This window comes from Populus nigra, chromosome 19 (assembly GCF_951802175.1).
Source record: "Populus nigra chromosome 19, ddPopNigr1.1, whole genome shotgun sequence".
Taxonomy (NCBI): domain Eukaryota; kingdom Viridiplantae; phylum Streptophyta; class Magnoliopsida; order Malpighiales; family Salicaceae; genus Populus; species Populus nigra.
Window position 1 is genome coordinate 13,076,232 of NC_084870.1, and position 27,427 is coordinate 13,103,658.

The window sequence follows — 27,427 nt, forward strand, 5'->3', positions numbered from 1 at the left end:
TTCCTCGAGAATGCGAGAGAATAACGAAATGGCTTCTACTCAACTGCCAAAATGCCCAATTCTTACTGAAACAATCACTGTCTAGGACAGGCTACAAGAAAGAGGATTTTAAAACGTTACTCAACCGTTCATCTGGCACTTCTTTAGGGCCTCCGTTTTATTTAAAAAATAAAAAAGGTATTCTCAAGCTAACCGATAACTATGAAATCGAAAACAAATTGACAAATCTGCTTTGCACAAAGTCCATTCTACAGATACAATTTCGTCAAATATTGTATGTTCTCCCACCCCTAAATACACAGCGCAGCTTCTCAAGACAATAAACGTGGGCAGAGATGAAAAAAATATATCAGGGCCACCTTTCATCACTGGCATAATCAGAATTCGTATCAAGGTGTTGCAGCCTTACCAATTAACGCAAAGAAGAGCTGCCCTTAATCGCATTAAGTAGAAGGTGACGCTTCTACAGTTGGATTGCTTTATGTAACTGAAGTCCACCTAGCACATAAACTACCTTCGCCCAAAAATAAGAATCCATAGCTGAAAGTCTTTCTGTGAACCACCAGTGACACCTACAAACTCCTGTAATCTATAACAGTGACTTCATCCTCCGGGGCATCTAGGTCTTGATAGCTACAAAAATTTCAAAGTTCCAGGGGAATCACATCATGATTGAGGACGAGATATTAAACTGAAAAAGCTCTTACTAGATTGTCTGTCAGAACCATATCAAGCACAAGATCTTTTTAAACAGTAACTTCCCAATGCTGGCAGGTTTAAACTTGTAACTAAATGCAACTGTGAATCTCAGGGGAATTTTAAAAAAAATGCAGATCTTTATGTTTTATAATCAAGATTCAGCCCATCACCCTACAACTGTTGTTTGAAACAATATACAGTATATACACCATAGCATTTATTTGTCAGGAAATCCATGGCAAGTGTCACATTGATTTTATTGGCATTGATCTTAATCCAGCTTATGCTAAGTGATGCCCGTTCCAAACATGTTAATGGATCAAAAATTTTCACTGATAAATGACATGAATTCCAGTTAATTTAATATATATATAAAAAATTATTTGCACAAAAAGTAAGTCTGAAGGGGAAAAGGCAACACAGAAAGCAACATACACAAGAAACAAAAACTTTGTTGGAAGAGGTTGCAACAAAAGTTACCTGCGTATACGTCGAGGATCCTGTCGGAAGGCTGGTGATAGAAGAATTGGGGCTGGCCCACCTAGTTGGGGTCCAGGCCTTGCATTTCTGCCACCACCTTCAAATGCAGGGGGACCACCCTGATCTCTAAACATGCGCATTGCAACTTCAGGTGGGGCAGGAACAAAAGGCCCCAGTGGACTGCAAGTCATCAGAGCAAGCTCTTAATAAAAAAATAGTACAGAAATATCTCCACTAAGACAGCAACAAAATCATTGCTCAAACTCTCAACCTACCCAGCTCCAGGAACAGGCATCAAAACTGGTGGAGGAGCTATATCCGAGGGGAAAGGGGAAGGTACATGGATGCCTTGTCCTCCGAAAGTATCAAACATTGCTTCATCGTGATTTCCTCCATCAGGACCATCATTAGATTGGAAGTCACCTGATTGTGGGTTTTCAGACCTATCAAATCTTTCATTGCCATTTGCTCTATTGTCACGTTCTCTACGGTTGCCACGTTCATCCTTCAACGGACCAAGCCTGCGCCTTTGTGGCTTATCCTTCTGCAATGAAAACATGTGGTTATTCATAAACAAGAATGATAGGGAGAAATCATAATACTATTGTGAAAAACATAGTTAGCAAAACAAGTATTGACAAAAACAAGACTGCAGATTGAGGGAACATGCATGGTAGCTGCAGTGGCTACCTTGCATCATTTCCTACAAATGTAGAAGTAGAGAGGATCACAAGTATTGACATAAAACGAGACTGCAGATTGAGGGAACATATATATGATAGCTGCAGTGGCTACCATGCATAATTTCCTACTCATGTAGAAGTAGGGAGAGTCACCTATCAATATAGTTAATTTTTTTGTGAACAGATCATCAGAATGTTTTGGACACACAGCTTAAATAATGTTTTATTGGTGACTGTATGAGCATTGAAACTCAACCTAAATGGCACTGTGGATTATACACGTGTCTGTGAAAGACAAAAAAGAATCATGGGTATGCTTTCGCTTCCATCAGTGTGTTATTTGGTATATGACTTGTTTTCCCAACTGAGAATGGGAGTTATGGCAAAAAGAAGCCCATGCACTTGACTACGATGCTCTAATGGTCAGAGATGAATAAAAACACAGATTCCCAAAGAGAGGGCATTAGTTAAGAGAGATAATAGTTTGAAATTATTAGACCTCATTTTGTTCAGTAGAGTCTATAACAAATGAAAATAAAATTTCCTTCATTCACTTGCTTTATTTGCAGTATAAAATCAAGGTCGAAAGGCAATATTCAAAGAAGACAGGCTGTAAAGAAGTACAAGTTTATAGAAACATCTCAACGTGCATATGAGTACAGTGTACGCTTATATTGCTGAAACAAGAGAGTGAGCATACAGAACAGACAGATGATAGACATCAAACTATGGAGGGAATTAAAGAACTGGAACTCAATATGATAAAGGGGGGCATCTCTGGCACACCCATAATCATCATTATTACTTTTGGGATCTTGAAGTTTCTATCTTAAAATTATTATCGGGCCTTGCTTTACCATTCATCCTCTATAAGAAAGGTACCTAACGTTACATTTTTAAATAGTATACAGTATCAACCCTCTCACATCCATGAATGAAAATATAAGGACACTCTTCTAATTGTTATAGACTGCTCCTTCTTGCTTTATTTATTTTCACATTTCAACTCCCATATTTGGCTTTGAAGCAAGCACATTTATGCTGTTTACGCGTTGAAACAAAAACAAGTTTACCACCCGCACCCCAATCGAACAGAATGCATTAAAAAATGGAAATCAGTATAGCTAGCAGCTCCATCATAAAAAATATGAAAGATTTCGAACTAGATATAGGAGAAATTTGGATAAGCTAAAATCCTGTTAGCTCATACTCAGAGAGGAAGCTGGAAGAGGAAAAGCAACAAAGGCTTACGCAGTGAACATTTATTTTACACAGATATACCCCTATTATTTGACATTATGCAAGTCTGGATTTTATGTGAGAAAACCATATAGACAATATAAACAGGCATGTAGATCACTGACTACTATTGATTGGATGAATCATACCGGCATGGACTGCTGCATGACAGGTGTGCCACCAGGTGCATCTGAATCACTGCAAATGAGAATAAGGTTCTTGTCACATGATCAATGACATCAGCAGAAGAAAATTATGTTGAAAGATGTTGCTTACTTCATATAGTTTTGATAATACAGCTCTTCCCGCACTTTGGCAGTCAGCTCCATAACAAGTTCAGGGTGTTTCAGCTTGAGATGCTTGTGCACAAACTCAGCAGCATGGAAGAGCTTTGTGCAACCCTTGGCTCCACAACCATACTTCCACCCATACTTTTCATCTCTAATCTTCCGCACATATGGATCCAAACCTTCAACTGCAGTAGCATCTATCTTCTCCTTAGCAGTCATTTTTTCTAGAGGATCTTGACCCCTCAATCTCTCTTGCCAGTGTGAGTCAAGTTTCTTTTCCCACTCAGTTCCACTGTTGCTTGTATCAGAACTCTTTCCCTCAGCTCTCACATGCCTAAGACCCTTAGCTTCATTAGTTTCAATCATTCCATAGTAATCCAATCCATGGACTCGCCAGAGATATGTTATAAGTGTATCCAGTAGCTCCACACCTTCGAGGCCCTTGACTGAGGTTAAGCCTCGTATGATGATAACAGGGCCAGTGGAGCTTCCATGGGATTTCTCTCTACTCATTTTGTCATTATCAGACCCACTTAAAATATTTTCTTCGACACCTTTTTCAGAATCAAGTTTCCGTACAAGGGTCTGTGCTTGTTCAACATCAACTTGGATTCTCTTGGGTTCTGAACTCACTGGATGAGCCTTTGGAGCAGCTGAAAGATCAGTGTCTTTTGCAGGTGGCCGACCATGCCTTCTTCGTTTACCACCAGTCTCTGCATCATCATCAGAATTTTGATCACTTGCCTGCCCTGATTTATTTGATGATATCGCGTTGGCACCAGGACCTCTACAGTATGAATGAAAACTTTAAGTTGGACAAGATAAAAGTAAGGGCAGGCAAGGTGCAATTATGTAAATTTAAGGATAGAAATTCCAATCTTACAGGTCCAATGTTCCACTCTGCAAATCAAGCAAAAAGTCTTTCGCAACCTTTCGTGCAAGTTCATTCCTCCTACAAAGCATTTTCAAAGAACAATCAAACAAACACCAAAAGTTTGCGCAGTGGCTTCCATTGAACGCCCACAGGCCCCACACTCAAACCTAATATCATATCATGACAATTTTTTCTAATAAAATATGTAGGGTAGAACATACCTTTCAATGACTGCAACCAAATTCGTTGGATGATACTTATCCTTCAACCTGCATATAGACAACTGACATTAGCTCATTGAAGCCAACAGAGTGGCAGATACTAACCGAGGGAAGAGAAGTACCATTCTTCATCTTTATGGGCCTCAAAGAAAACCCGTTTCTGAGTCGAAATATACTCTGACTTGTATTCTTGATATCTGCATAATCAAAGGCCATGATCACATTCACATTTTTTACTCATGATTCAACTATAAGGAGTCCAAAAATAAATCCACATTGTACCTGCGCTCAGCTTCAGATGGCAATATATCATCTTCAAGCTCTTGAATGAATTGCTTGTATGACATTAAGCCTTCTCTGAAAAACATAAAGTTACCTTGTGAGAACAACAAGCATAATGAAGTCTCCACTCAACTTCCATAAATTTCCTTATCTATATGATTGAAAACAATGAGAGAGAGAATGCTAAAAGATTATGTCTAACCAACTCAATCACATATCAAAAGGTGCTACTAGGATATTTCCATGTTACAGAAACATTCATGTTCATATAACTTCTACAATACTTTGTCTGTCATGTACCAATAAGGTTCACATTCAGATTTCAAACAATACAACCTTAGGAAACATGTTGCTCGACTAAGCAAATACAAAGTCAGAAATACACTAACTAAACCAGACTGCATTTAATTTTCACAGATCCCTGCTCAAACCACAGATATTGAAGTTCTCTCAAAATCAGAAAATAATTTTGATCTAGTGCAGAGCCGCCTATAAGAAGAGGCGCTGAAGTTGAGGGAAATTTACCCATGAGCATTCACTCCAATTACTTTGTGAACGATAAGGCAAATACAATTTATTTTTCCATATAACTCAGTCTCAAATCGGGATAAGCATAAATATTATGAGCAATGCAAACATCAAATTTTGATAATGAAGGATAGATTCAACTCCTAGTCTCTATAACACGACAAAATACTAACCTTTGAGCAGGCACTACATTGGAAGTATTGCCATAACCACCACGTCCCAATTCCCAATCTGTAAGAATAATTGAATCAGTCAGCTCCACTTCAACAAATAGTAAGAGCAAAACAACAAGGTTGATTTCCTTATAGATGCCTTAATAGTAGAAAAAGTAAAGGCAATCACTCCATATATGTGTCTCTGCCCTTTGTTCTATGGTTGGATTTTCTCGAGCGGGAAAAAATCCTCAGTAAGCTTCCTAAGGGATCTAGTTTGATCATTGATTTTCAGTAGGAAACACCTTGCAACAAAACCAAAGTCACTAAAAATGCAATAAAATACAGATATAAATATGGATACAGGAGGCTCTAATCAAGTCAAATCTTTAACTTAGGTCGCTAACTATTGGCAAGGTGGCTTGCAAATAAGTGCCTTGTATCTTCCATTATATCTATCCACCACAAAAATTATGCAGAGCACATGAAGTCACATTTAGAATTTTAAAACAAAGCCATTGGGAGCAGTTGAGTACGTACCTGGAGGACCACCTTGATATCCGCCTCCACGACCCATGTATCGGCCATGAGGCCTTTCTTCACCATAACCTGGCCTACCTCCCATCTCACGGTCATATCCACCACCATAATCATATCCAAACCTACACCAGACATCAAGTTTCCAATATGTTGAGCAAATATTGCATAAAGGAATATGCCAAGCCAAAAAATTAAGAATTGCAAGCAAATATTGCAATAATTTCCTATGCACATATACAAGGCGCGGCCTTGATTAACAAGGTGAATCTTGAACTGTGAACTGCGACAATAAAGAAAAAGGTACAAAAAAAAGAATGGGAAGGCAGATTCAACCATCCTGATAAAACTTCAAGTTTCACCTTGCCCACACTATGAGGTTTAATAAGTCTAATAACAGTCAATTCATCACTAACGATTTAATAATATAAATTTCAACTCAGATTCAATCTCAAGTTCAATTCTAATCAAACCCGCGTGAACTTGAATCAGGAGACGACCATACTGAAATTAAATCAGATTACTGCATTACATAGAAAGAAAGATAAAACCCACAGCCCTCACAATCCATAGACAACACAATTCACTAAATAACTACCGAAATTTTATATTATACTATATTTCTTCTATTTTATTTTCTTTTTGGCTGATAAATATAAAACCCCTCAATTAACTAAACAACTGCGAAAATTCTCTACGTGATTCTCAAGATTCCTCGACAAAACCTAACCAACCGAAGCACGACACAAGAAAATCTCTATAAGAAAAGGCCCAGTCAGAATCAATCAATAAAACCCTAACTCACCTTCGATCACCACCTCCAAATCCACCTCTAGGACTTCCTCTCCTGGCATCATATCCACCATCCTCCCTCCTCGATCGTTTATACGGAGGCGACCTCCTCTGCGGCGGCGAGTGTCTCCTGTCTCTGTAAGGCACCGGAGGTGGAGGACTCACACTACTCCTCCTCTTATACTCTCTCTCCCTCTCTCGTTGCGGAGGTGGCGGGGACCGATTCCTATCATAATAATCGCCTCCACGTCGATTAGGTGGTCTATCGAAATCTTCACGTCTCTCTCTTGAGTCTCTCTCACGGCGTCGTTGAGTAGGAGGAGGTGGTGGAGGCGAAGATTGTGGATCGTCAGTGGGTGGCTTATCCTTCCTGTCCCGTCCTCCTCCGCCGCCGTTCCCGCCGCGATGGTCGAGGGAATCGACCGGCATGTTAATGACTTCGGCCATCAGGGTTTGGGTTTGGGGATTTTTTTTAGGTAGTGAAAAGTGAAAACCCTAGAGGAAATTTTGAGGGCTTAAAATTTTGGGGGAAAAAAGCAGAGAAGAAATGAGAAGGCGTGCGCGCGTGCTTGGGGAATGGGTTTCTCCAATAGTTTTTAAAATCGACCCGGTGTCACGGGTCATGGATTTTAATCAAGTAATCCCGGGTAGACCCCAGATTTTTTATAAAGCAAAACAACATTATTTTGTTAAAAGAAATAAATAGTGTCAACAGATTGCAACTATTTTTTTTATCAGTTCTTGTGAAATTATCAAGGGTTTTTTACCGGCTCACTCATGTTTTTACTTTATTTTTTCTTGAACCCGATATTGTTCCGGCCCTGGTTTGATAGGTCCCGGGTCAATTGATAGGTCCCGGGTCAACCCACAATACTATGGGTTTCTCCGTGTATCTAAAAATGTGAAAGGGTGTCAAAAAAAATTGCCGAGTAATAGGCAGTTGCGACTTGTTTTGGGACTGACTGGAAAAATTAACTGATTTAATTATTTTTATTAAAATTGTGTGGTTTTGTTTTTGTGAGAAAAAAATGGAGTTAATATAACTGATTTTTTTTTTTTTTTGTCTTAACTCTTTCTAGTGTTAATATATATATATAGGTTGGCTGAATAATTAAAAATCTAACAAATACGTTCTACAAAACCCTAGCATATATATATATATATATATATATAGCTGAGTTTATATCTCAGACTCGTTAACTCTTTGCATGCCAGTTTCCTATTACTTGATATTCATTTTAATTTGAAAATACGTGTTTACCAAAAACAAACATGCACCGTTATCATTAAACCCGATGTACCTGGCATTGATTTAAAATATTTTTGTCGAAATAAAATAAAAAAAACTACTTTACCAATCTTCACCTCAGGACAAGCAAAACTAGGTTGAGAGTATCCCAAGCCCGGCCCACTCGTAAAATACTACACTCCCAAACAAATACATTCTACAAAACCCTAGCCTCCTCCCTATATAAATAGAGAGATTAAATCTGGCTAGGGTTTCTTGCTGTGGCGAGCCTTCATTTTGTCTGCAGAAACCTCTCGCATCACTACCATGGTGGCCGCCAAGAAGACAGTAAGCTTCTCTCTCTCATCAACATCTTTACTTTCCAACTCTTCTTTTAATTTAAAAAACGATTAAACTTTTCTGTTGTTTTTTGTGTTTTCTTTGATTATTGCAGAAGAAGACTCATGAGTCTATCAATAACAGACTGGCCCTGGTCATGAAGAGTGGAAAATACACCCTGGGGTACAAGACTGTGCTGAAATCTCTCAGAAACTCAAAGGGCAAGCTCCTATTTTCTGTCTCCTTTACAGCTTAGTTTTTTTTTTGTGATTTCAGTTGGTTTTTTTGTTGATCTGATTAATGGGGTTTGCGTTTTACTTAATTTTCTAAAAGGGGTTCTGATTGAAGAGTTACTTTACCTTGATCTGTGAGGTTGTGAAGGTTGTTTAGTGGAGAAAGCTGTGCGCTTTTTTCTCCTTCTGATTTTTAATAGTGCTGTGGTTGATTTTTTGGTTTGGTTCTTGTGGGGTCTGTTTGTTTTATGTGTCAAGAGATCTCTTAAATAAACGTGTGTTTGTGTTTGCAGGGAAGCTTATCATCATCTCCAACAATTGTCCTCCTCTGAGAAAGTCTGAGATTGAATATTATGCTATGTTGGCCAAGGTTGGAGTTCATCACTACAATGGAAGTGAGTTTCTTGAATTTGCTCTAACATCTCTCTCGTGTCATTCCTTGCATTTTCATGTTAAGTTATGAATTTAGCTTTAGAAGCTTGCGTTTTGTATCCAGGGTCAATTTGTGTTTTAAAATTAGGAATTTGATTTCTTTTTTTCATTCTGGAATCTATTGGTTTTCTTTTAGGGCTGGCTTTACCAAAATCATGAAGGTTGATGTTTGCATGGCTCATTGTTTCTTTTCTTATTTGATATAATTAATGGCTAGGTAGTCTAGAAAGTGTAGTATAGCACTCAAATTGATATTTGATGATGTTAGCTATTTTAAGATCATAGCTCATCTGAAAAGCATGCAATATGTATTTGAAATCTGAAGGTTAGTCCATTGAATAATGCCATAAAGATTAGAGGTTTTGGTGGGTCTTTCTCGGCACTGTGTTATGACATCAGCTGTTGCGCCTGTGTCTTTTTCATGAAAGAATAGCTGCTCATCAATAATTTGATCTTTTTCACTTTCTGTAACAAACTGCAAATAGTCTTTCTTGAATTCTAAACAGTTTATGTGCTATCAAGTTTTGTCAAGTTGGGTTATTTTCATTAAAATTTGTGTTTAATATTGTGTCAGATAATGTTGACTTGGGCACTGCCTGTGGAAAATATTTCAGAGTATGCTGCCTCAGCATTATTGATCCAGGTAAATAGAAGTGGCCGTCATTTTGATATTTACGTACATTATGTGATTTTTGTTTTCTGATCGTGGCAATCTCATGTGTTTTGTTCAGGTGATTCCGATATCATTAAGAGCGTACCTGGTGATCATTGACCCAGTTTCCAAGCAATAGCATGTCTACTTAGTTTTTGTTCCTTTTCCATTTGGAATGCGGGTTTCAATTGAGAGCACTGTGATATTTTGTTAACAAGCACAATTTTTCTGAACCTCTATGCTTCCTTGATAGCCATTTTCAATCTACCAGATGTCTGAGTGAATCTATCAGAGTACTTTATTTCCTGTGTTAATTTTTATCTCTATTTTCTTCTCCTAGTCGATGTTTTGTGGCTTGTATCAGAAGCTACAGTCTCTGATTAGACTTTCAGTCTCGTTGATGCTCATTGCCATCGACGTCGTGTATCAAATTCATCCGAACCTGCTTTTAAGGATGATAACCAGCGTCGGGTGCTTTGCGGTCACCTTATAGTTTGCCAGTTACACCAATCAAATCTATGGCCATGGTCTGATGTTTCTAGTCTTGTAACACTTTTCATCGGGAACAGCTAGTGATGAAGAAAAAATTTTAAGGTTTTCAATTCTGAGTGAGTGTACACCTCCATAATGTGCCATAGGTTTTCAATCTTCCTGCTCCCGTAGCTGGTTTTGTTGGCCCCTGTAAGCACAAATATAATAGTAAAAGTGAAAAACAGGACTTTTATTTTTATTACCAGACTAATTTCTGCATTCTATAAAGTACAAACAAGGAAAAAAAATGTCAGCTAATGTTTTATAAAAAACAAACGCATCCTAAATCAAAGAAAAATACCATTGAAAAAAGAAAATCAAGTTTTTCTAGTTTTAAAAAATCTTAGTTTATATACCTTTTCTATCTTTTTTCTTTTCTTAAAGAAACGTGTAAAAATTCAGATTTTAAATTATATATTTCCTCTAATTGGTTTAATATGTTTTTTCTTGGATGCCAACTCAGGCAAGTTATAAGTCAGTATTTATAAAAAAAAATATTACATTATTAAATTTTTTTAAAAAAAAGTCTTAATAGGTTTTTCCTTTAGCTAATCAAGTTATCACGTAATCAATTCCCTATGTATATTCATTACAGTTGAATTAATTCCCTGTTTATATTTATTAAAGTTAGGCCCTAGTAACCTTATTTACAGTTATCACGTAACTTTTCCCTATTTATATTTATTAAAGTTGAAGTAATTCCCTGTTTATATTTATTAAAGTTAGGCCCTACTAACCTTATTTAAAGTTAGGCTGAAACAATCCAGTAGTTTGATTGTTACTATGTTCAAAAAGTATTTTTTAAAAAAATTAATTTTTTTTAATTTTTATATATTATTTTAATATATTTTTAAACAAAAAAAATCCCAAAAAAAGTAAAACATAATTCTTCTAAGTTCTATCCATCACAATATGATTCACAAATATTTCTATCCATCATAAAATGTCCTTTTTATTTCCCATACTTTTGGATCTTACCATATCTTCGAGGAACGCAAAATCCATTTCCAGCACACCGCCACCACAATCATCGATCAAAACTTACTGTTAAGTAAATGTAAGATCATTGATTTATTAAAAAAAACCATTTGCGCAATTAACTACAGAAGTAAACAATGGAGAGTTTCACCGCAGAAGATCTGTCAACAATCGGAGGAATAGCCACTGTTTCTCTTCTCCATTCTTTCATTCCAACACATTGGCTTCCTTTCTCTATTGTCGGGCGTGCCCAGAAATGGACTCTCTCCAGAACTCTCCTTGTCAGTATGTACTCTCTTCCCGCTGTCTTGCTTTGTTTTTCCGTTTAGATCTGGGTCTCTTTCTTTATGTACTTGTAAGAAAATAGAAAATTATTGGTGGGTTTTGATTATTAAGAACATATGAAGAAAAAGGTTGCGTCTTTAGCAATTTGCTATAGCACTGCATGTTTAGTGCTTGACATGATTTATTTTTTCATGAAAATGTTATGTGAATCTGCCAAGTTGATTAGCTTGATTTCTTAATGTTTAATTTTATTGGAGTTTTCTGATGTGATTTTAAGCTGGATGGTTTTAAATTTTGTGTCTTTATGTCTGATCGGGTTGGCAAAGAGTGTGTTTAGCAGTGCGTTAGCGAGTGCTCGAAAGCGCTCTCTACGTGCCTTTCGATGGTTTTGGCATCCCTATGTCAAATCATTGAAAAACACCCAAAAAATGGATGCTTTTTCAGCGGAAAATCTCTTTGTAATAGCACATCCAGAGGCATACTCTTAACTCGACAATGTTTCAAAACTTGGCACTGTACTTGGTCATGCTGATGTTTTGAGATCAACTTCATTGGTTCTATTCTAGATTCAGATTTGTATTGGAAATTAAAAAATTTCCTGATTCATAGGCTTATGATGTATTATGTTACAATATTGGTGTTGCCATGCCTGTGGTAGTTATCATTATTGCTCATGTTTTCTTATGCAGCTGCATTTGGGGCAGTTTTGCATGTGCTATCTACTTCACTTCTTGGTATAACAGCAATTACTATGGCGAATACTATTGCTGGTGAAGAAACAGTTCACAAACTTGCTTCGCTTTTGCTTATAATTCTTGGTGGTTGTTATATGATACTGTTTCTGTCTGGGAAAGGAGGGCATAGTCATTCTCATAACCAGCCTATGGAGAAAATGGCCGTAGCAGGGCTTGTCCTTGTTCCTGCATTATCTCCTTGTGCAACAACTCTCCCTGTTTTTCTTGCTGTTGGGAATTCATCCTCCATGATGGTGCTTGCCATTGTTGTGCTGCTATTCAGGTATCAATGTTATGTCCATTCTGCATTTTGGGTAGTTATTTTGCTTATTGTGGAGTTTTATACTTAAATATGCCTCTGCTCATCTTGGTAGGGATAAAAATATGATCAATGAACCCATGTCTGCATATTTGCTGGTTGCCAGTTTTATTTATTTCTTATTTCTTATTTCTTATTGGAGTCTCTCCTTTTGATGCTTTCTGGTGTAATAATCATGTCCAAAACTATTAACATGAATATGCAGAAGTTTTTATCGGTGCTTGGATTACTTTTTGTGCATTTTACTGGTATAGATGTCTAATCATCCACCATCAGGTGCAGAATGATTTCTCTCTTTGTGTTTATTTACTGTTCCTGCATTCCTTTTATGGTTATATGAAGAGTCCCAAAATTAAACCAGACTATTTGAAATCATATTCAAATGGCTTACTGAGATTGTGTCTTTTCTTAAACCAGATCTAGGTAGTAAAGATTTAGTTGAGTTGGGTCGTTGTTTCTTCCATTAATTAGAAGCAGGTAGCTAAACTTAAGTGTTTGGATTGGTGGATTTCCTGTTTAACAGACCACCTTATTGGGCTCTCCATCTTTACTAGAAACATAAATTAATTGCATGGAATTTGCTTGAGGAAAAAGAAGTCCAGAATATGAAAATTACATTCACTCTACGTTTATTTGTTTAATTTGTGTGGGAATTCTTATATTTGATAATAAACAGTTGGATAAACCGTTCTCTTATCTTTCCTTGGTTGCCGGTCTGAATGTTAAGTTGTGCAATAGTCAAAACCATGTAGGTTTATTTGCTGTGATATAAAGATTGATTGACACTGGATCATTTTTTGTTGGCAGCACAATAACTGTGATGACATCTCTTGTGGCTCTATCATTCTACGGTGCCAGCCAGCTGAAGTTTCACTGGGTTGAGCGATACGACAAACTTCTTGTTGGTTCAGTTCTATGTTTGGTGGGAATCTTGACACTTATTTTTCATGATCATGATCATGATCACCAAGGACATGGAGATTTCTCAGGGGAGCATTTGAATAGGAAACTCATCGGCCTTTGAGCTATCCTTTTCTGGTATCATGCTTTGGGTGTTGTTATAATCTTACAACATATGTATCTTTATTGCATTCGAGTTTTAGCCATTAGGTGTCTATCATGTTACGTTTCTCAGAGCCAATGGAACTCGAACTGTACAGTAATGAAATTATTTTGTCATGAAACACATTTTCTTTTTGGGAATATCAACTCCAGTTTTTCGTAACTTTTTTATCTCAACGTTTAGCCTTCGAACAGATTATGGACATTATTTTGGATCTCACTACAGGCTTCCATTTTAGTGCTAAAAATCCTATTGCAATAGCTAAGATTGCTGTGCAGGCTTCCCATCTCATGAGCTTAGCTCGAGAATTGACCCGGAAGAGGGCCTGGTCATTGTGTTATCAGATCAATCTGATAAAATACATTAAAATTATATCATGTCACTAACCCTGCCAAAATACATTAAAAAAGTAATATCATAGTAAATATTTTAAATCAAATACAGATGTGACAGGTTCCACCAATTCAACTTATTTAATTCAAGAGATGTTATCTTCATTTTATCCAAAGACTCGAGGAGAGTTGAGAAATTTTGGCTTGAGCGTAGAGGTCAGTCGGCACAAAACAAGTGAGCTGCCCTTGTGTTTTTGTCGAAGTTATTATGGCATTCATATTCAAATCATTCATGAAACATTTGGAGAGCTAATCTCGTTCCTTTGTGAATCTGTTAATTCTATCATAGGTATTAAATCCAAATCTACGTGGTAGGATGACTTGAAAAATTCATAATCCATAGCATGATATGGGCTTGTGGGCTAGCTTTCAAGTTAAAATAAAAATAATATTAACCTAGTTAAATTTAATTAATTTTACAAGGATTTTAGTAATTTAATTCACCCAGTTAAACTTGGTTTAAATATGATCATATTAATAATAATAATTTTTTTAAAATATTAAAACAATTTTTTTTCAATAAAAAAATTAATTTGAATTGATCTAGTAATTCATGAGTTGATCAATAATCTAATTTTTTTTTAAATTTAATTCTACCATGTATTTGAACAAATAAATAAGTAAAAGTTTCTAATGCATCAATCCAACTCTATATTTATCCCAATTTGATGGTGAATGACATGCTTAAAATCTAACAAGAAATTAAAAACCTAATTTCAATATTCAAAAACGGAAACAAAAAACATTTACTCTTAACTATTATAAAGACGCCAATCTATGGCAACAAAATAGCTAGCTAGGCATCTGAAATTTATCTGCACAAGTGAATATCTAATTAATTTCCAAGAAGCTTGTTGCAAGCCGGCGAAAACGAGAGTTCACTTTCCAAAGTATAGAAATGATGAAGTAAAAACAAGCAAGCAGGAAGATGACAGGAAAAAAGGGAAAAACACAGGTGAAGGAGACCGCAGCTGCCTTTGACACGCTCAAAAACCATCATTTTCACTTGGTTATCATCATCACCATGAACCATTCTAACAATTTAATTATTTAGTAAACACCTAATCTCACAAAATTCATCAACCGCTTCAAGTTGGTATTAAAAAATATATATATGATTCCCACCAAACGGCTTGTATCTCTAATGGTGAATTATCGGCCATTAAAAAATAATCATCTAGATGGTTTCTCTTCAAAGATAACTAGTAGTATAAGAAAAAAGAGCCATAATTAAACTAATCTTATACATAGCGATCGATAACTGGTACGTAGTTCCACTGCATCAGAGGCATTCCTTTCTCTTATTAAACAACTTTGTTCATCAAATCGTTGCAATCTATCTACATTTATGAAATGAATATTCCATAAGAGTATTAAAAAAATAATCATAAATTGTTAAAAAAAACCCAGAAAGGTAAGAAAACCAGATGAACCAGATGTTATTGAACAAAAAACGTCAAGTCTAGAGGCCTCAAGTCTTAATCTGAGATTATTAAAAGAATATTATCAAAGGAAAAGGAAAAGATGTTATCGCTAGCAGCAGCAGCAGCTTAAAAAAACTCTCAATATATACCCCAAAAAGAAAAAGCTCGAAAACCACAATATCCAGACGGTAGTGTGGATCATGATACATTATCATAAAAAAAATAATGTCCCTTGTTGCATCAATCCAAGCATGGGAGGGTTACTGGCTTGGTTAAAAGGGTTCAAAGATAACACTCGATGGACGACATGCAAGAAGATACCCTGATTTATTGCAACCTAGTGCGTGTGTGTGTGTGTGTATCATCATGAGCTTTGGAGATAAATAAATAAAGAAACCATGCAACAATTTTCTCATGTTTCTTCTGCACAAAGCGATTTATGTTTAGGTTGGCGTGGAAAGAATCGTTGAATTAAGGGTGGCTTTTGGTTTGCATTAATTAGTCAAGGAAAGGGATTTTACATGGCTGCTTGTTCTTGAACGCAGTCTTAAGCTACCTGCCCCATTGCGTTTTCCTGGCTAGAGCAGGCAGATATCTTATTTTCCAAGCTACCTTGCTAGACCCTCGAAACCATTAATTGACGATGACACAAAGACCCTTTCCTCTTACCTCCATATTTTCCCAACGATATTAAATAATTAAAAAAGGAGAGAGGCTAGTCTGGTCTTCCCCTCCAAATTAAACAGTGTGTCCCTTTCAAATACTGCGTGTGCCAACTAGCAAGCAAATTAATTCTACAGCAAAAATTAATTGAAATGGAGAAGTGATATTCACGATTTATTTACGAACTGAATAAAATTATCACATGCACCTTGGGAGGAAGGATAGTGCATGATTCCCTTCCTGAACCTTGACTCTTTCGACTTCTGATCAGCCGCTTTCCGATCTTCTTGACATCAGAGAATGAACTGTCCCGCACCATCTAGAGAGAGAGCAAGCAAGCAAGCAAGCAAGAGAGAGTGGATTTTTATGTATTTTTGGAGAATGAAATTACCTCATCATTTTACACTGTTATTAGAACACAAACCTGAATGGGATTTAAATTACTAAATTATCGGTTCAATTCATTGATCACGCGCGAGACCAACTGTTTTAATTAAAATGATAGTATTAATTTTGTTTTTTTCTTATTATTGATATTGACATGATTGGCTTGATTTAATGTTTGGACATGTGAAATCAAACTAATGTCTTTTTTTTTTCACACGTGTATTTAATTAATTTATATAAAAATAACATTAAATTATGTGTTGATGCATATGCAATAATTTCTTGTCATTTGTTTTTGGGTGCCTTTCTTCTTGTTTTTTTATTATTTCTACAGTAAATTAAACTCTCTTTGCAAAAATGATTTTATTGTCATGCGAGTTCTGAGGGCATCACCAAAACTTCCATTAATATTATTTACCAAAAAATGAAGGAAAAAAATGCCCTATGACTCGTATCAACATTACATGATTTCTTTCAAGGCTAACTTCAAATTTATCATCTAATTATTGAGACAATCTCAATTACACATTCAAATATTTTCTTTATCAATTAAACGATTAAAAAAATTTATTTCTCAATTGAAGCATTCAAATGCATTTGCGTTAATTTTTATTAGGGGATAAAATTAAAAGCAGTTTTGTTTTATTTTAACACAATGCAAAAGAAAGATACACAAGTGAACACTAATTAGAGCTAATATTTGGAAGAAATTTAAAATAAAAAAAAATAATTTTGTTTTAAATACTTGTAAAAAATTTGATGAAAACTCTCTTTCAATTTCCACCTCTGGCAAGGATCATACGAGGAACACACGGATATTTAATATATCATTAACTGTATTTAAGAAAATAATTCAAATGAAAAATAAAAATTCTCTTACGGTACAGCTGATACAAGTTTTTTTTTTCAATATAGCATTAAAACTACCTTAATAGCTGGCGTTAAATTTGAGGTTTGATTTTTTTTTTCCACACAATGAAGGCTGTCACTGTTCTGTTCGAAAATTATATATTATTCTCTGTCTCGAATTAAGAAGAAAACACTTGGCAAAAATACAAATTTCCAGCTTTACTCTCAAATCTCTCACGCGGTAACGTTACACGCTCTTTTGTTTTGGCCTTTATATTGTAAAATACCGCATTTACCCCTATAGATAATCTCTCACGCGGTCTCGTGTGTCAGACACTCCTATTTAAGACACCAAACATGACATAGCCAAGTCCCTAACTCGAATCTCTGTTTCATTCTTTATCGGTTACAGGCACGCAGCAGTGGTAGTCTCAACACACTGACTCTGTCATCGTCGACAGCAACAATGGCCGACCGAGTTTATCCTCGTGATGACTCACCACCACAGACTACCGAGCTCAAGCAGCCGCCGCCGCCGCAGGAAGAGGAGGATCAAGCACATCACCCAGAGTCACCGAAGAAACTTGCCGGGCCTCAATCAGAGAAACCGGTCCAGCCACCACCAGGAACTTACGTCATCCAGATCCCTAAAGACCAAGTCTACCGTGTTCCGCCACCGGAAAATGCTCAACGCTTCGAACGTCTCTCCCGCCGTAAGCCCCGCCGCAGCCATTGCTGCTGTTGTCTCTGCTGGTTCCTCTCATTCCTCGCTGCCTTCCTCTTCCTCGTCGGCCTCGCTGCAGCTATCCTCTACCTCGTTTTCCGACCCGAGTCGCCGGATTATTCAATCGAGCGTGTCTCCATTTCGGGGTTAAATCTGACGTCATCAGGACCGATCTCTCCGGAATTTAACGTTACTGTGAGAGCTAATAACCCTAACAATAAAATTGGAATTTATTACGAAAAAGGAAGTTCCGTTAATGTTTATAACGACGGCGTTAAAATGGCTGCGGGATCGTTACCTGTTTTCTACCAAGATAAAAACAATGTGACGGTGTTTGTAACGTCGTTAAAGGGATCTGCTATTGAGTTAACGAGTGGTGTTCGTACGGCTTTAGTCAACGGGGTTAGTAAAGGAACTGTGCCGTTTAATCTGGCTTTGAGGGCTCCGGTCAAGTTTAAGGTTGGGTCTGTGAAGACATGGAAGATTACTGTCAAAGTTGACTGTGATTTGACGGTGGACAAGTTAACGGCTTCTGCGAAGATGGGGTCTAAAAGTTGTGATTATGGTGTGGATTTGTGGTAGTGTAGAGTTAGTACATCCGGGACCATTTTTTTTCCTTTTTTATATATTAATTAATTTTTTTTTTTAAGATTGCGAGTCTAGTAGTGGTATACATATTACAAATTAATGGAACAAATATTTCAGAATTAAAAATATATATACCATGAATTTATTCTCTTGTAAATTATTTTATTGGTGATTCAAGCTAGTGGCATGCACGTAACGGATTGATGGAGTCTATTTTGTGGCATAATATTATATTTATTTTGGCTCAATCCCCTTGACATTAAAAAAATAAAGTCCTATAAGGATGATTCTAGCTGATTTATTGAGGTAAATGAGCTTAAATTATTCTAAAAAATGGCTGTCAACAGTAATCTTTTCTCTTCTTCTATTTTGTTAATCGTTTGATCAGGAGATTCTGATCTCGTTGCCTTGGACCTTGGTGTATATGAATGAGCATGTTCTCTCGAGATTAAGTTTATTTTTAATGGATTTTAAGTAAACTATCTATATTAATAATGCTGTGTTCATTGAGTTTATCTTCTTAATCTCCTTTACAATTTAAATAAAACATATTAACACCAATTAAGCTATAATTCATTAACCTCAGCCCTGTACTCTTAACTTATTTAAGATCACTTGTGCAAGAACTAATTATGCCGGAGAGAATCTTATTGGCCAGAGGTTGATTTTAAATTAATTTTTTTTTGATGTTTTTAAATTGTTTTGATGTGTTAATGTAAAAAATAATTTGTAAAATATAATAATAAAAATATTATTTTAATATATTTTCTAATAAAATACATTTTAAAAATAATTGTTACTACATTTTTAAGCACACTATCAACACCATCCAACATCCAAGAATAGCCAAGAGAGATGCATTTATCAGTAATTTTTTTTTGTGGTAATCAAGAACAACTTGAGGTGTGAAAGACTGTTCAGTGTTTCAAGCAAAATAAATCTGATAATAAAGAAAATGTCCAAAACAGGTGGGTCCAAATTGAATAGGCTGGATTCAATTTGGACAAGTTCTTCGTTGAACAATCCAAGTTTCTGTAATTCATGCGTGCCACAATTTGGACCAGTTCAGAGTTTGGAAGAGCGTGTTTGTATTTATATATTGAAGCAAGGCATAATGCCCTGTCAACTTGTAGTGACATGAATGTTCTTCCAAGCAAGAAACAAGGATCAGGAATACAAGCAAGATGGCGACCTCGTCTGCTTGAACTCTTTCTCATATTAATTTTGGCTTTTTTTTTTTTCTCATTTCAATTCTATTTCTCTGATGTAGACACCTAGCCAACTAGCCATTAATCAAGGTTTGAAATATTGATGAAGGGTGTGTGTGGGATCTGGCTTTTATTTACGAAGGAAAAAAAATTAAATTTGTGTGATAAATTAATGTGGGATTTTTTCGTCGAAGAAAATAATTAGCGATGTAAAGGCAAAGACACCTTCTGCCTGGATTTTAAGTCTTTTATGTGATCAGTCACGCCTATGAATGTCAGCTTGCGTTGAAGCTTGAAATGATCTTAGTGTTAGGTTGGAGGGGTGCCTCCTTTTTCTTTGTTTTTTGATGACTTGTTCTTATGAATTATGATGATTTTTTTCTTCTTTTTTTATGTTCACTCTCTTCTTTTTCCTTGCTAGATAGGGTTTTCTTTCTGTTGTTATTATTACCAACTTCATCTACCAGGTTGCTTGTTGGGCTCGAATGATTTAGAGATTTGTTTGCTGATATGTTCTGAAACCTTGATGTTGATATAAAAAATTATTAAAAAAAACAATATCATGTTATTTTTTTTAAAATCTTGAATATACAATTCAAATTAACCCGAGTTAATTTATCTTACTAATAACTGGGGATGAGTTTTACTAACTTCGGATAAAACCTAAAAATACCACCTGTCACTGACATGAAGAAAACACAAAACTACCAAGAAAACCCCAGGAGCTCCTGCAGATAACCGAATCCAAATGCATGGAACACAAGTCAGAATCCAGTTCAGTGCCATATCCTACCAGTTTTTAGTGATGGGTTCAATACAAGAACTGAAACCATACACACAGTGACGTAGAGAAACAGGAAAATATAAATCCAAATGATCACTGCATTGAATGCATTATATAGCATATAATCAAGACGGTGAGAAAAATGGGGACGGATTTTATCTGAATTCTGATAATAATTATTAATTACTAAAGAAAAACAAAAAAAGGAGAAGAGAAGAGACTATACAGATCCTCTTACATTGAAGAACAACATTTTCTTCCTTTTGAAATACAAAACCACTCCTTTAAAACATCTTTAATTTCACTATAAATTTTTACCAGCCTCTTTATTTTCTGCTTTGATTTAACCACAAACAACCACTAAGCACCCTTTTATTCCTTTCCTCATGTACAAATACGGTATCCAATTGAGAGCTCTATCTGATATGCCTTGCCTCCCAGAGTTTCTCACTGTCATGGTCATACAACACAACAAAATTGCTCCCTCTTCTCTGTAACCAAGCTCTCTTTTCCAATCAAGCAACTTGCTGTTGGGACATCACTCTTTCATAATTACTCTTGACACCATGGATTTTCTTTTCAAGTTCTGCATACATCTCGACAGATTTCTCAGCAAAGTTGTTCAACTGGCCAAGAAATCCCTCCAAGCTTGATCGAAAATGCTCAAAACCTAAAATAAAATCCTCTGAGGCCTCATCTCTCAACATGTTAACTGCTGATTCACTTCCGTTATCAGCCTTCCATGATGAGAATTTAGATTTCTTCCCTTGGTTCTTCTCTTGGCGTGGCAAAAAGTGAGCAGTTTCAGCTGCTAAAAGCCTTACAGATTCTGCAACTTCCTTTACAGGCAAGTCATTAAGACCGTCCAACCAGGCACCACAGGTGGCATATACAGGAGGGCCATTTGATCTTAAGGCCAACGAAGGGGGCGTTTGCCTCCTACTTTTTCTCTTGGTAGGTTTTTGTGTAAAAAAGACACATTTAAAAAGCCAACTGTTTATAACCTCCAGGTAAGACATCTGAGCCTCAATCCACTTTGTAAAGCTTGAAGATAGAGAGCTTAGTTCTTTTTCGAGATGGACAGTAACCTGCCGATGTGACTCTGACTGTATAGAGAATTTGGCGTTACCATTGTTGAATGCTACTGTAATGATGTTGAGCTGAAGCTTGTGGCATTCAAACATCACTTCCCACATCCGACTCAGCCTGCGGTCAGTGGAGAGAGTGAAAACCAGAGTAAATTATTCACTGAAACTATATGTATAATTCTCTCTCGGACAACCAGCTTAATTATTCCCATGGCAAGGACTAGTCCTCTTCCATAATCAGGGAAACAGATATGATTTTTGCATGAATGTCATCTGATCAGACGCATTATTGAATTTGCCAAAAAAGAACCCAACCATTACCATTCTATTGCGATTACTTTTTAGTTTATTCATTTCCAGTAAATATTACTTGAGGCAATGCATAGGTTGAAAGTTCTCTATGGGTCTGCTAAATCGAATATTAAACTTGAGCCAACCTTTCAATATCATGCTTAATTCTTAATGTCATAATGATATCATGCTTGGTTTTTAATGCAGCAATGACATGTGACGGAGTTTAGCAATATATAGTCATGTGGAGCCTCTTACAACAATAAGTTGCACAGGAAGAAAGTGAGGTGATGTTGAATATGCCAAAATCAAATTACAGTTCAACTGATTCAGTCAACTTCCAGTCACCTCTTGATTTTAAGTAATGGAACATAAAAATACATACCCTTCAATTAATTCCTCAAGTTGTGGCTGGAGCTCTTTGTCCCGTAATTCCTCAATCCTCTTTGATATGGAATCAATTCTGTGAAGGGCAACTCTGATTCTCGAATGCAGATCTTTAACAACAGCACGAGTTTTATCAATTTTGATATTATGGAGACTTTTTCCACTGGATTCCAGTTGTCTTAAAGTTCTACAGCACATGTCATACTCCCTTCTGAGCATCTCACTAGCCTGAAATTTGGAGGAAATACTATTAACCTGTGAAGAACTTTCTAAATTTTCTTTGTTGCAATGTCAGATTTTAATGTCTCTCGTTAATTTCAAAATCAACATAGACAACTGAGGTAATGTACATAGATTCCATAAGAGTGTTTGCTAAGCTTGACAGAAAAAAAGGCTTATGAACAACAAATAATGCAGTGACACATCACCACTAAAATGTTCCTTTTCCTAAGTTATATCCTATTTGAACAAAAAATTAAGTCAGTTGATATTTTTTCTTTATCACCAGTAATTTATATCGGGACCGTTCGACAATTATAATCACTAAATTAATCAATATTGGATAGACAATCAGAGGATAGAGTGAAAAGAAAGGTGGAGGCTTCCATACGAAAGGGAGTAACAAAATCTGTAACAGATGACATAGCAAGAATGAATGTGATGAAGGAATGTTTCCCTTTGAAACTAATTATTTAGATATTTACTTTTGATTCCTACACCATGTGCATCAAAACATCCATTTTGATTTCTTACACCATGCGAGTGACCGAGACACAGTTAGATAATATCTTCAAAAACAGACCCCTAATAGTAAAAAGGGATAAACTGCTGGAATGCGATCATTTACAACAGATCTTCGTGCAATTTTCTGTCTCATGTGAAGTTGGCAAAACAAGTAAACCGCATTTACTATCATATGAAAATAAGGCAAAACACATGAACGGAAGTAATATCAATACTATATTTATTTTAAGAAACCACAATACCTTCACTTCATCATAAAGTTTCCTCTCCCACGCATATAGCCTGTCTAAGGTAGAAGCATGACTGCCGGAGATCATACAAAAATTATCAAAAAGATTGCCAGCCTGATCATCTGAATCATCCTTGGCATTTAATCCAAGAGGATTCCTGGATGAAGATGACCGTGACGATGTCGTCCTATGCCAAATTAAGTACTTCACATCCTTTTGGGCAGGCTCTAAGTAAAAAGCAGAAAGAATTAGCAAGTAATAAAGGAACCTTTTGTTAATTGTCTTATGATACTGTTCTCTATAAGGTTTTTTTAACAACAAATATAAATTTTACATCACAGCTCACCACAAAATCCTGAATAAAACGGTAAAAACAATAAACCAATCCTCAAAAAAATATTCTATTGAAAAACTTCAATGTGTTTCTTCTTTTCTTTGCTTTCCTTTTTCAACAAGAGAATGTAGTGGCTGAAAGGACTTGTATTTCGTAAAAGAAAAGTCCAGCAACATAGTGATATATTAAGTAGAATTTGCTTCAGTAAATCAGAACTTGAGGATAAATTAAGATGAATCACTCAATCACCCAAACTTTACACAATATGCATTCATGATGGACATTCCAAAAGCAATGCCCACATCAATCCGACCACAACATGAGACCATTACTAAACGGAAGGGGGAAAAATAATTAGTATTAAACTAAAGGGAGCTACCTTCTTGCAGTTGACTAGGGTCTTCCCCACAAGCAAAACAGGCCTTGAAGAATGTAGATGCCAGAGATCCATCTGCAAGAGTAGAAAATAGAGTAATTTCAAGGTGTTTTTAAAATGAAATGGATACGTAGTTATTGACCTTCAACAAAAAGCCAAAAGTCCTAATCAACTTTCTACAATGAAGTCTTCAAATTAATTATAAACCAATAAGCCCCATCCTAGAAAACCAATCTGGGTCAGTCACTCTGTCCTTTAAATACTAAATAAACGATGACATTGGAAAAATGTTTGATAATATTCTCCAAGACCTCGTAAACATACACGTCTTCTAATTACATCACAGCTGCTAAGAAATGATAAGAGAATAAAAAAAACTTGAAAAATATTATTTCCCGAAAATAATAGGTTCAGAGAGAGAGAGAGGCCATACTTTCTTTTCCAGGGGCTAATGGACGGAAATGCAATTTATTGGCTTCAAGCATCCTTGGAACTTCTTTCCCAGATTCAGAAGCTTTTATAAAGAGATATTCAATATCTTTCATGCTTGAAAAGAAGTCCTTAGGGGAAACGTTATTTGCTGATCGATCTTCCTTCATTGGTGTTTTCTTTTTGTCAGCTGAAATAGTAACTACTGACAATGGAGTTCTTAATGGTGACAAACCAGGAGAGTTACCTTTCTCCCCATTCAATAACTCTGTTTCTGAAGCTGCACTCCCTGCAGAAGGCATGGTTGGTGAGGCACTAGGTGCAACACGATCATTTACCCTATTAAGATTTTCAAAACTTCGAACCAAAGTCTCTGCAGGAGGGTCATCAAATTCATCTTCTGAACCCTCTGTCTCGGCACTTTCATGAATCGAAGCTTTCTCTTCTTCATCTTCCAGCTCAGGAATTCCTTCCTCTTCCCTGAGCCTTCTTAAATCATCAGCACTGTCCAACCCATGGTTCATTTGCCTTGCATCTTGGAAAGAAAATTGCTGGTCAATCGGGTGAAAAAGTTCAAAGTAATCCCATTGTTGAATCCCTGGTGGGACTGATGAATCTTCAAACTGTGATGTTCCATGTTTTTCAGTGGAACGAGGTGTGGTATTTTGAGGGGTACTGGATGAGGTTACTGTCCCTGTAACAACTACAGGAGATTTCTCTTCAACTTTTTTAGAAGAAAAGCCCCTAAATTTCATATGATGTGCCTGAATCCGACTTGAGCTGGGAGGAGATGGTGATGGAGAAAGGTTTTCAGCTGCATCAACAGGGTGAGATAAAGATGGAGAGGAGACTGAGAAATGGGAAATAGACTTCTCAGTCAAAGCAAGTGGCTCTGGCGTTGCATTAGTGGAGGTGTACAAAGAAGATTCAAACAGAACTTCAGGTTCAACGAACTTCCTAATAGCAGTTCCTGTACTTCTCAGTGACTGAATATACATAATATGAGCAGCTGCTAGTGAGCACCTGCCATCAAGTGCTCGCCTAACAAATCTCTTTCTTTCACGACAAAGCTGCAAAACCTTATCTTCTTCTGTTTTAGAGTTTGAAGCCCCCATTTCCCAGATCCAAATGTTTCAATGCCCAATTAATTAAAATTTCAAGGCATAGGCTTCTTCCTGAAACTCAATGGATTACAAATAAAATAAGAGAAACTTCTACCAGAATGCAGCAATTATCTGTACGCACCTGAGAAACTCTAAACTATACATAACAGCTATAGCAAATTCAAAGTAATCAAATCTTAGAAAAGGAGAAAACTTCAACAAATTCAAGATTTCAATTCAAGAAAGAGGGAACTACACTTTGAATTCTCATTAAAGAGATTTGACAGTACACAAACATCTCAAATTACTTGGATAAGAGGAAAGTTTCAGCAAAATTTGCCCCAGCCACCTAAAAGAAGAAGAAATATAAGGTCCTTCCAATTCATAAGCTGATGAAGTGAGATAAAGCAAACCCAGACAGCATATAAACATACTGAATTAAGTTAAACACTCAATTCAGTCATTGGAAAGGCAATATGATCCTAAAAATGAAGGTGCATAATAAATTGAACTGGTAACAAATTCATGACTTTGACCAGTGACTTAATCCTTGGATCCAAGAGCATGCCTAATATCAAAAACCATTAACCTAGACTCGTGCACCAAGCCGAAGAAAGAAAAATCACTAACAAATGTCCAGAAAGCTTAAAACTTTAATTTGAAACAAAAAGCTACAGAAACTAAGAACTCGAGAGCTGTTGAATTCAAGACTAATGCCTAAAAAGAAGAGTACCAAAAAGAAGAGTGGGAATCTCCATGAATATTCATGTGTGCAAGCTCCAAAGCTAAAAAAAAAAAAAAGCACTAATCATTGTATCAACAACAAACATCGAATTAAAAAAATTCTCCAGGTACTCAAATCCCGTTCTAACAAAAAGAAATAGTATAATTTAGAAAAAAAAAAAACAAAAAGAAACCCACCAAGGGAGACATAGAGAGGAAGAAACAAGCACCTCAAAAAAGAAAGCAAACCCAGTTGACTGAATCAAATTTTGCATCTACAGAGATCAAATTCAAGGCAAACAGACACAACTTAGCAGAGCTGGAAAAAAAATTAAAAAGCACAATACTTTCCTGCTCAACCAATTAAAGCAAAACTCACATGAACCAAAAAAAAAGAAAAACCAATCTTGATAAATTGAAAACACCAAACAATCAATCAAAAACTCAGTATCCATGCTAGAACAATTAGAAATTAATCAAACACCGAATAAAAGAAAAGTCTAAAAGAAAAGGAAAGAAATGAAACCAAGGGAGTTGGTGGGTCACCTGAGAAAAGAAATGAAGTGATGTAATCCAATCAGAAGAAGTTACTGGTTTTATAGCATGATCGATTGATTGATAGAGAGAAAAAAAAGAGAGAGAGCGGGAGGGAGGGAGGGAGCATGGAATTCAGAGAAGACTCTGACTCAGATGAGAAACAGAATCATCATTTCTTCTTTAAGTATTGTTCAGATATAGAGAGAGAAATAATAAAGAATCTCGGTTTCAGAGACAGAGCGAGAGATTGTACAGTCCACTTGAGAGCCTGAAATGCGAGAGAGACAGAGAGTCTAAGGGAAGATAAAGAGGGAAGGGAGGTTCCATGCAAAAACGCAACCTGGAAAGACAAGCTAAACATGACTTAACCCACTCGTGTAAGGAATTATTCTGTATTTTGCTTTTTTATAAAAAAAAATATTTATGAGATTTATGAATTGTTTTTATAATATGTTTTATGTTTTATGTTTTAACGTTTATGAGAGCATGAAGTGTAAGTTCTTCTTTTATATTTAATAATCCATCCATCTTCTACGTATTGTTATCTGCACTTTAAGACTCGTTTTTTTGCCAAACATTCCCAGACTTCTCTGTA

At 36.2% G+C, this 27,427-nt stretch overlaps 5 protein-coding genes across 6 annotated transcripts; 3 read left to right on the forward strand and 2 right to left on the reverse strand.

Annotated features, from left to right (window-relative positions):
* Positions 1–106: 106 nt before the first annotated feature.
* Positions 107–7,352, reverse strand: LOC133680229 (serrate RNA effector molecule-like). Of its 2 annotated transcripts, none has more exons than XM_062103037.1 (12): positions 6,791–7,352; positions 5,989–6,110; positions 5,470–5,527; positions 4,769–4,843; positions 4,609–4,683; positions 4,487–4,534; positions 4,275–4,343; positions 3,378–4,178; positions 3,251–3,299; positions 1,455–1,723; positions 1,180–1,359; positions 107–633 (listed from the first exon to the last, which is right to left on the reverse strand). In XM_062103037.1, exons 1-12 carry the CDS (start codon positions 7,222–7,224, stop codon positions 573–575), a joined length of 2,241 nt encoding a protein of 746 aa, XP_061959021.1. In that variant the 5' UTR covers positions 7,225–7,352; the 3' UTR covers positions 107–572. The 2 variants fall into 2 exon arrangements, with proteins under 2 accessions (XP_061959021.1, XP_061959020.1); XM_062103036.1 differs by having other exon boundaries at positions 3,378–4,196.
* Positions 7,353–8,193: 841 nt separating this feature from the next.
* LOC133679296 (large ribosomal subunit protein eL30) lies at positions 8,194–9,975 on the forward strand. Its single transcript, XM_062101839.1, has 5 exons — positions 8,194–8,353; positions 8,460–8,565; positions 8,871–8,972; positions 9,584–9,652; positions 9,741–9,975. Exons 1-5 carry the CDS (start codon positions 8,333–8,335, stop codon positions 9,779–9,781), a joined length of 339 nt encoding a protein of 112 aa, XP_061957823.1. The 5' UTR covers positions 8,194–8,332; the 3' UTR covers positions 9,782–9,975.
* Positions 9,976–11,115: 1,140 nt separating this feature from the next.
* LOC133679436 (uncharacterized) lies at positions 11,116–13,733 on the forward strand. The gene is made up of 3 exons (XM_062102036.1): positions 11,116–11,455; positions 12,145–12,472; positions 13,316–13,733. Exons 1-3 carry the CDS (start codon positions 11,308–11,310, stop codon positions 13,530–13,532), a joined length of 693 nt encoding a protein of 230 aa, XP_061958020.1. The 5' UTR covers positions 11,116–11,307; the 3' UTR covers positions 13,533–13,733.
* A 3,919-nt stretch (positions 13,734–17,652) lies between these two features.
* Positions 17,653–18,809, forward strand: LOC133679633 (NDR1/HIN1-like protein 13). The gene has a single exon (XM_062102287.1). It carries the CDS (start codon positions 17,753–17,755, stop codon positions 18,590–18,592), a length of 840 nt encoding a protein of 279 aa, XP_061958271.1. The 5' UTR covers positions 17,653–17,752; the 3' UTR covers positions 18,593–18,809.
* Positions 18,810–20,743: 1,934 nt separating this feature from the next.
* Positions 20,744–27,181, reverse strand: LOC133679874 (protein ALTERED PHOSPHATE STARVATION RESPONSE 1-like). Its single transcript, XM_062102596.1, has 6 exons — positions 26,842–27,181; positions 24,474–25,644; positions 24,044–24,115; positions 23,343–23,557; positions 22,355–22,584; positions 20,744–21,796 (listed from the first exon to the last, which is right to left on the reverse strand). Exons 2-6 carry the CDS (start codon positions 25,582–25,584, stop codon positions 21,106–21,108), a joined length of 2,319 nt encoding a protein of 772 aa, XP_061958580.1. The 5' UTR covers positions 25,585–25,644; positions 26,842–27,181; the 3' UTR covers positions 20,744–21,105.
* Between the last annotated feature and the right edge of the window lie 246 nt (positions 27,182–27,427).

What these genes read in the sequence shown, in the direction of transcription:
- LOC133679436 (XM_062102036.1), top strand. Translation starts at nt 11,308, where the DNA reads ATGGAGAGTTTCACCGCAGAAGATCTGTCAACAATCGGAGGAATAGCC. An exon ending in CTCCAGAACTCTCCTTGTCA is followed by an intron (nt 11,456 to 12,144) that starts GTATGTACTCTC and finishes TTTCTTATGCAG; the next exon opens with CTGCATTTGGGGCAGTTTTG. An exon ending in ATTGTTGTGCTGCTATTCAG is followed by an intron (nt 12,473 to 13,315) that starts GTATCAATGTTA and finishes TTTTGTTGGCAG; the next exon opens with CACAATAACTGTGATGACAT.
- LOC133679874 (XM_062102596.1), bottom strand. Translation starts at nt 25,584, where the DNA reads ATGGGGGCTTCAAACTCTAAAACAGAAGAAGATAAGGTTTTGCAGCTT. An exon ending in ATTAGCCCCTGGAAAAGAAA is followed by an intron (nt 24,116 to 24,473) that starts GTATGGCCTCTC and finishes CTACTCTTGCAG; the next exon opens with ATGGATCTCTGGCATCTACA. An exon ending in AACTTTATGATGAAGTGAAG is followed by an intron (nt 22,585 to 23,342) that starts GTATTGTGGTTT and finishes TCCAAATTTCAG; the next exon opens with GCTAGTGAGATGCTCAGAAG.
- LOC133679296 (XM_062101839.1), top strand. Translation starts at nt 8,333, where the DNA reads ATGGTGGCCGCCAAGAAGACA. An exon ending in TGGTGGCCGCCAAGAAGACA is followed by an intron (nt 8,354 to 8,459) that starts GTAAGCTTCTCT and finishes TGATTATTGCAG; the next exon opens with AAGAAGACTCATGAGTCTAT. An exon ending in ATCTCTCAGAAACTCAAAGG is followed by an intron (nt 8,566 to 8,870) that starts GCAAGCTCCTAT and finishes TTGTGTTTGCAG; the next exon opens with GGAAGCTTATCATCATCTCC.
- LOC133680229 (XM_062103036.1), bottom strand. Translation starts at nt 7,224, where the DNA reads ATGGCCGAAGTCATTAACATGCCGGTCGATTCCCTCGACCATCGCGGC. An exon ending in TATTATCAAAACTATATGAA is followed by an intron (nt 3,300 to 3,377) that starts GTAAGCAACATC and finishes TCTCATTTGCAG; the next exon opens with TGATTCAGATGCACCTGGTG. An exon ending in GATCCTCGACGTATACGCAG is followed by an intron (nt 634 to 1,179) that starts GTAACTTTTGTT and finishes AAATTTTTGTAG; the next exon opens with CTATCAAGACCTAGATGCCC.
- LOC133679633 (XM_062102287.1), top strand. Translation starts at nt 17,753, where the DNA reads ATGGCCGACCGAGTTTATCCTCGTGATGACTCACCACCACAGACTACC.